The 7995-nt window shown below is 41.5% G+C and overlaps 1 protein-coding gene across 1 annotated transcript; it reads left to right on the top strand.

The window, feature by feature from the left end:
* The first annotated feature begins 970 nt into the window (after positions 1 to 970).
* Positions 971 to 7516, top strand: LOC122082532 (probable protein phosphatase 2C 39). Its single transcript, XM_042650162.1, has 5 exons — positions 971 to 1312; positions 5382 to 5630; positions 5758 to 6034; positions 6603 to 6757; positions 7111 to 7516. Exons 1-5 carry the CDS (start codon positions 1268 to 1270, stop codon positions 7246 to 7248), a joined length of 864 nt encoding a protein of 287 aa, XP_042506096.1. The 5' UTR covers positions 971 to 1267; the 3' UTR covers positions 7249 to 7516.
* The last annotated feature ends 479 nt before the right edge of the window (positions 7517 to 7995 follow it).

The following is a 7995-nucleotide window of genomic DNA, read 5'->3' as shown; positions in this document are numbered from 1 at the left end:
CCGATTAAGATAGCCCGATTATAGCCCAAGACCGACCAACCGAATATAAAGTGTACCATGCCCTCAATAACTAAGCCCGATTAGTTAAATGGGCGGACACGGTGTAGCCTTTTAAAGTCTTCAAGCCCGATTAAGCCCAACCGAAACCGAACCGGCCCGATCGGTTGACACCCCTATGTGATAATGTCGTGTACAGCCTCATAAGTTGAGCCCGGATATACTCCCATATAAGGAGGAAAAAAATCGTCTGCAATTCCGTGCAATACCACCTTCAGGTGGTGACACGTGTATTAATACCAATACAATGGCCCAGATCTGATTTAAATGTCTTTTCACTGATTTAATGTTTTATTAGTTGTACCAGATCTGAGCCATTGTATTGGTATCAATACACGTGTCACCGCATGAAGATGATATTGTACAGAATTGTACGAGATCGGAATTGCAGCCGATTTCAACCCATATATGGATAAGAGTTACCGGATTAGGATCATCTGTAGGTGCCACTGATGTATCAGTGAGAATCCCTCCCTCTCTCTCCTCATTGGGGCAAAGCTTGGCTGCTACCCATGTAGCAACCAAGTAACTACTCAAAGATTCCATTTCCTTGGTAGTAGAGAAGATTCAAGTCCCAAGTTACCATATTCAGATGGATTCTCATCACCTAAAAGATATTTAGATAGGACGATGAAAAAGTACAGAACGGGTCAGGTTCACTTATGAAAAGATGTGAGATTGTCTTTGGTTCGTAGATTTAAAATAAATATTTTCTCTTTTCATTTAATAAATTTTAAATCAACGGATCAAGGACAAAGGAGAACGTATATCAACCTGATCCATTCACCGAAAAGTAAACCATCATGGGGAAGGACTCAGTCGTAAATTGGAAAAAAAGATTCCCAGACACACAACCCCACACGAGGGAGAGCAAAGAAAAAAGAAGAAGCAAAGGACTTAAAAAAGATGAGAGAGAAAGGTCGTCGGTGATACGCGTCTAATCCTGCCTAGAACGCGGGCGCTTCCGCTTTAGTGACTGAGCTGCCTTCACCTATAGGCTTGAGTTTCAAGACAGGACAGGGAGAAAGAGAAGATCACGGTCCATTCATCTTCCTCGTCATTTCTTCAGTTACATCTCCTCATCTTCTCAAACACCTCCACCGCTCTGTCAATTGTCTTAACGCTCTCTCCGAATTGAAACACTAGTTTCTCCTTCCCCAACTTCTATCTCTCCCATTCCCATTTCCCTCTCTCTCTCTCTGAGCTTCGTATGCAAGGGATCATGACCGGAAAAGATATCCTCCACAAAATGAAGGTAAGTTGTGGCTCCTCCCCGTTCTTTCTGACTTCGTTTTTCTTTCCGAATTCTTCACTGTGTTCTCAAATTTACAAATTATGAACCAATTTTGGTTTTCCCTTCTTTCTGATTCAAAAACTACTCTGGGTTTTGCTTCCAAATGCCGTTTAACCGTAAATTAGCCTAATTGTGAGATATATATATTAGATCGGCTTTCTTTAAGCTCATTTGAGCTGGACCTTAACTTCTAGTTCTTATTGATTTACCAGTAGAAATGAGTTCGGCAGAGAGATCCTCCTATAGTTGGATAATTCATCTTCCGTTTTCCCTTTGCTGATACCTAGGTTGAGATAGCAACCGGTTGATGGAAAATTGGGTCTCATTCATTCATAAACGAACCAGAATCACCCTTATTAACTTAAAGAAAAATGTATTGAGCATCTGGGTTTATTTCAAATGGGGTAATTGGTTGGCAAATTAGGTACTATTCTGAAGTCCTTGTTCCTAACCAACTAACCAAAAGCATTGACAGGAACAAAGCGTCTAACTTGGCCTTTCCTGTGTCTCTTTGTGCTTAATTATGCCATAGTAGCTCAGATTAGTGAGGGTTCACTCATGGTTAAATGTGTCTCCTCTCCTATGAATTAATAGTAATAGTTGAGCAGGTTTCCATTCTTAGAACCATGAGGACATCTCACTGCTTTCGTTGGATACATCTTACGATTTGATTTTTACTCTGTTCTTGAGTTTCTAGATTATTGATTGTATTCTTGTAATTTTGAAGTACTAAATGTCAAAGTCCGTGCATTCATTCAAAGTTTCATATGCTTCCATGAATATCTATGTACTGAAGATCTTATGTTAGTAAGTGTTACGATCCCATTATCAGTCATATGGGGTGTTGATCCCACATCAGTTACAAAGGGGATTTGGTGTGGGTTAATATGGTCTTGGGTTCCCTCACCTAGTTAGCCAGTTTATGGATGAGTTCTCCCAGGTTTGTATCAATGGTATGCGATCCTCGCCCCAATCCTCTAGGAAAGGGCTACCTGCCATTAGGTAGAGACCCTGGAGCAGAAGGGATTTGGTGTGGGTATGGTGTTGGGTCCCTTCATCTTGTATGCCTGTTCATGGTGTTGATTCTCCCAAGGTTCGTATATGTAAGCCTTCTTAACATTGTCAATTGCTGGTTTGGTAGAAATACTGTCATGTTGCTATTACCTGCTTCCAATGGTTTTTCTGATACTGGCCTACTTCAGCCCATGAGGTTCATTTGTACATAGCTATGGTCAGAAGGTTGAATATTGTCAAGGTTTTGTGATATTAGGTTTACAGCCCCCCCTCCCTCTATTTTTTTGTGCCGGTGGTGGGTGCAATACATTGTAATCTCCACCACAAGTAGAGAGGCAAACAGAGTCTGCTAGACATCTATACATCAACTGCAGAAACTCAATAGAAGTAATACTTCCGTTGTGGAACAAAACTAAAGGTTGCTTATGACCTCTTAATTGTGAGGTGTTGGTTTTTTCCAACTGAGCTACCCCCTTGGGTAAACGGAAGGGGTTTATGTGAAGCTAATTTTGGTATCTCTATCACATTTACTTGTATACTTTGTTATGGACCCCATAGTAAGATTTGTATCTGAATATTGATTGTTACTAATTTGTCAAGGTAATCTAAGTTATAACTATGTAGAGATGCTTAAGAACAAAATTGTTGTCAGGTAGCTTGACCTTAACTGAACATAATCAGTTAAGAACATGGGAATTAATATGAGGATGTTTAAGGATTGCCGACCAAGAGATTCCTTAAGGTAATAATTATTTTCAATAGTCACTCTACAAGGAGGGGGAGATTGAAGATGATAAATTGTAAGGTAAGGTGGAAGTGGGTAAATGCTAATAGAATGTTGTGCGATCAAACATTGATTGAGAAGGGTATGCCAATCACAAGGAAGACCTGTGAGTGCACTAGTGAGAGAGTAAGTGAGTGATTGGGTGCAAATTAAAGGAGGTAGAAAATGCCATGGTGACTTATGATTTAGTAAAAATTATGGGATATATGGCCCTAGATAGTAGTGTAATAGTGATCAGGATTCATGTAAAGCTCTACGTGAAGAGAATGGCAGGAAGAACGGTTGATCATTCAGAATACCCCGGGGACCCCCAGTGGTGCCAGTGAGAACTGTCTGCATTAGGAATGGTTGCCCTAAGATAAGAGATGGTCATACTTGAATCCTTGAACGATGATGCTGCTTAGCTTAAGGCTTTGACTTCCGATGTAGATAAAGACTCCATGCACAATGTGCATAGCCTTAAGGGTAGGTAGTACCATCTGCGGTGAAAATCCCCTCACCGTATCTCTGCCAGTATTTTCGTTGGACCAGTAAGCCCATTTTTTTTTCGGGTAGTGTGGGTGAGAAAGTTTGAGGGTAGGTCCCATATGTAGTGGGGTGAGATAACAGGGAAAGTAAAGTGGATAGCAATGGTCCAGAGAGAGGGAGAGTGAAGGGAGAGAGGGTGGATTTGGATTGACAGATGAGTTCTTCTTGTTTTCTTTCTCTCTCATTTTCTTTCCTCTGTTCCCTCCCTGTTGGCATAGAGACAGAGATACCTCTGCCAAATTACCCCTACATGGCATGGAGCTTGAATGATCTGGGCAACACCGATGATTCTTCCTCAGCCTTCAACAATTTCAACAACAATTTGGGTCAATTCTTCACGGCCTCTTGGCTGACTTACAGCTGTTTGCTCTTCTGAGAATTCCTACCATCTGATACACCAACTTACCTCCACCTTGAGTCATGCACAATCGACTTGCAGAGGCGAGCCGCCATAGAGTTCAAACTTCTTGCCAAGAACAAACAAGAAAATAACCTCAAGATTGCTTGCCATCGCCATCAGTCCACTCATCTCTTTCAAATCCTCTCAGGACTCCTAGCTTCAAGATTATTGTGTGACCACTCATCCCTTTTGTATCCTCTCATGACTCCTGCAACTCAAAGCAGGTTTTCTCTTTCTCACCAGATTGTTTTTTGATAGGTAGGGAGGGGAAGTTGATAACAGCCAGGAGGCTCAAACTCGAGACCTCCTGGTGAGTAATTTTTTACGCACCACAGCTCGCCAACTGCGCTAGGCAGCTGTTGTTTTTTCTCACCAAATGTTAAGAGTCCCTAGAAACCCTAGCAGCAGCTTCTTCCCTACCCTTCCTATATTTTAAATTCCCACCCTACCTAACCAAACAAAACAAGTATTGGTCGATGGTGGGGAAGAATATGAAGGAGGCTATTCAGATAGTGGGGTCGAGGGTCTAGGATGGGTGCTAAGCCAGTGAAGCAGAGGTTGTACTACTAGCTACTTCATTGGTGATGTGTGATCTGCCGGTGACCTTCCTCTCTTCCTCTTTGCAGTCTCCAGCAGATAGTAGCAAAGACCTTCTTCTGTTCCTCTTTGCGGTCTTCGGCAGACAGTAGCAGAGGTTTTCTTCTCTGTCAATGAACCATCTCAGTCTTCCCTCTCTCTTTGCTTCTTGGCTGTGAATGTGACTGTTGGGCAATTTCCCTCGTCTTGCCCTCAGGAGTTCCTCCAAAATTGGTGATGAAGGGGGGGGGGTTTGAGGTGGAGAAGACAATGTACCAACATCACCCGATGGTGATTTTCTGATAAAGAGAGAAATCCCACTGTATTGCTACAAAACAGCTTAAAATTGGAAAATCCCAGGAAAGTCCAGCAACTTTCCCTCACTATTCATTCCCATCCTACTTATCCCTGCAAAGCAGACATGCCTTGGTAGAATTGAAGTTGGGCAGAGTTGAGTTGACTAAGTTACTTCTTGACTTTTTCAACAGTTCTTAAATGTAGCATTCTCACATTTGCATGTAACCAATGGCTGCACTTTTTCTTTTGGCCTTCTTCTATGTTTGTGTATTTTTGTGATGTTATGGCAGTTTGCTGCACGTATGGGGATAGGGTGAGAATGCCTTGTAAATGCATGGGTTTGACAACTTTATTGAGCATTTTGCAATCAGTATGATTAACTGCCATTCTTCAGTAGGTATTACAAAGTCTTGACTTGATGCTTGATGTAGGCCAAAGCTGGTTTTGGTTCATCGTCATCTGATACAGGGAAAGGCAAGAGCAAAATGTCCAAGCACATTACACATGGTTACCAGTTGATCAAGGGAAAATCAAATCATGACATGGAAGATTATATTGTTGCGCAGTTCAAGAAAGTACAGGACAACGAATTGGGTTTATTTGCCATATTTGATGGGCATTCCGGTCATGATGTTGCAGACTATCTGCAGTCCCATCTTTTTGATAATATTCTGAATGAGGTAACCGATGCATATTCCATTGTTTTTCGCTTTAATATTGTTTTATGAATTTACCAATTGCACTTGTTCTGCATCGTGAGTAGGCATCGTCAATTGATCTCACTATCTGTTATCTTGCTGCAAGCAGCCTGACTTCTGGACAGATACAGAGTCTGCGATCAGGAGGGCATACTTTGTAACTGATTCGACAATTCTAGAGAAAGCAGTTGATTTGGGAAGAGGAGGTTCAACTGCAGTCACAGCAATATTGATAAATGGTCAGAAACTGTTTGTTGCAAATGTTGGAGATTCACGAGCTGTTATATGCAAGAACGGTGAGGCCATTCAGCTATCAGTTGATCATGAACCAAGCATGGAGAAGAAGAGCATTGAAAGCAGAGGGGGTTTTGTATCCAACCTTCCAGGTAAGCAGAATTAGGTTTATTACTCACCCACAAGCCTAACCTGGTCATTATTTTGAGTCTCTCCACGTGTATGAGTTAAGCATGTTTACTGTGGTACAATGAAATCAATCCTGTACCATCTCCATAGCTTTTACTACATAGCATCATACTGATTTTGATTTAGCAATAAAATTCATGTTTAATATAAATGGGAAAATTCATAAGAAAAATAGGGGAAAGTTTTCCTTCACCCACAGTTAAGTCTTAACCCACAAATCTAAGGTCATCATTACTCTCTTCCCCACCCCCCCCCTCTTTTAAGTTGGAGGTTTGAAATTCCCTTCACTGTTCCCTGGTACCCATTGGGTGCAATGATGGCCATCGGTGATGGAATTCCTCCTCCATCTTGGCTTGAGGAAAACTCTGTCCCAAAAAATATATATAAGTTGGGAAAAGTTATTTTGATGTAAATGAAGCATTGAAGCCTAACAAAGTTTGAGATGTACATCTTGAGTGTAATTGGTCTTTTGTGTTTGATCTTGTTTATAGTCAATCTCAGGATTAAACTTAGAGTCTGTGATGGTTCCAGGGGATGTGCCACGAGTTGATGGACAATTGGCAGTGGCACGGGCATTTGGTGATAAAAGCTTGAAGCGACACCTCAGCTCTGAACCTCATGTGACAGTGGAGATGATCGATGATGATACAGAGTTTGCCATCTTCGCAAGTGATGGATTATGGAAGGTTTGTTCTCATTTTAATGTTGTTTATCCCATTAGTTGCACATCATTTTGTTATGTAGATGAATACTTTAATCATAAAGAGTAGTAATGGTACAGCTATAGTTGTCACAGCATCTAGGAAATATGGTTGGGGGGTGGGGGTGGGGTGGGGGGTGGGGGGGGAATCAAGTCGGCGCCAACAAGGTGTCAAGGAGACACCTAGGCGAGGCCTTGACAACTATGGTACTAGCAGAGGTCAAGCATCGAATCTTGCCCTCCTTGTCTTGCTCCTCCGGCTTTGCATTTCTTGCTCGTTTCATGTATAGGCCATGGGGTGGTTCTATTGTTTATGGTTGTCTCTTGATCTTTCCTCAGGTGATGACAAATCAAGAAGCAGTGGACTCCATCAAACACATAAAGGATGCTCTGCCGGCAGCCAAGCACCTGGCCGAGGAGGCTGTTAATAAGAAAAGCAAAGATGACATTTCCTGCATAGTTGTGAAGTTCCACTGAGCCATATTTTGGGTGTGTTTTCATCTTGAAAAGGGAAAAAATGTATTAATTGATGTGTGTACTTCACAAATAATATTTGGATTCAAATAGTCTTCCATATCCTTGGATAAGGGAATGCTGTTTCTATATTAGTTAAATTAGAGTTTGGACAGAGTTGCAACAGTAGTTGTAAATATAGATGCATTTCAGCCAATACAGCTGATTTCATGAGTAATAGCACTTGAACAACCATAATATTTCCAATCAGACTCGAGCTTTGTTGAATTCATTTAAGTTGCGTCTGTGTGTCCCTTGTCACATTTGCTTAGTTGATAGTCAATTCATGCAGTACACTATAAACTGGGATTGTTTAGATGTTTAACTAGTTGCAGAGATTTGGATGACGACCGGATGTTTCTGTCGTTGTTAGTGTTCTCATCTTCGTGCACTTATCTCCATCGCCATTGCCCTCCCTGCCATTGAGAGATGAGATAAGGGGAGAGATGGATGAGATGAGAGTTGATGAGGAGTATCAGAGAACCAGATAACGCCATGGGGGAAAGACAGCATGCATCTTTTATGAAAAGAACGAAGGGGATGATCTAATTTCTGTCACCCCTCATTAGTGAGTTCAGTCAAACAGAGATCCTCAGTGTATTGGCATGTATCCTATGTATACCATGCACATCTATGGTACATTTACTACTATTGTACATTTTCTGACAATCCTGGATTTTCAAAATTCTTTTTTTTCGATTGACAAATTCC

The sequence above is a fragment of the Macadamia integrifolia genome, chromosome 6, assembly GCF_013358625.1.
Source record: "Macadamia integrifolia cultivar HAES 741 chromosome 6, SCU_Mint_v3, whole genome shotgun sequence".
In the NCBI taxonomy this organism is placed as follows: Eukaryota; Viridiplantae; Streptophyta; class Magnoliopsida; order Proteales; family Proteaceae; genus Macadamia; species Macadamia integrifolia.
Note: the sequence above shows the minus strand (reverse complement) of the source record. Positions and strands in the feature narration are given on the sequence as shown.

Coding starts and splice junctions, on each gene's coding strand:
- LOC122082532 (XM_042650162.1), top strand. CDS start 1,268: ATGCAAGGGATCATGACCGGAAAAGATATCCTCCACAAAATGAAG. Junction 5,631..5,757: donor TTGATAATATTCTGAATGAG/GTAACCGATGCA, acceptor TGCTGCAAGCAG/CCTGACTTCTGGACAGATAC. Junction 6,035..6,602: donor TTTTGTATCCAACCTTCCAG/GTAAGCAGAATT, acceptor TGATGGTTCCAG/GGGATGTGCCACGAGTTGAT.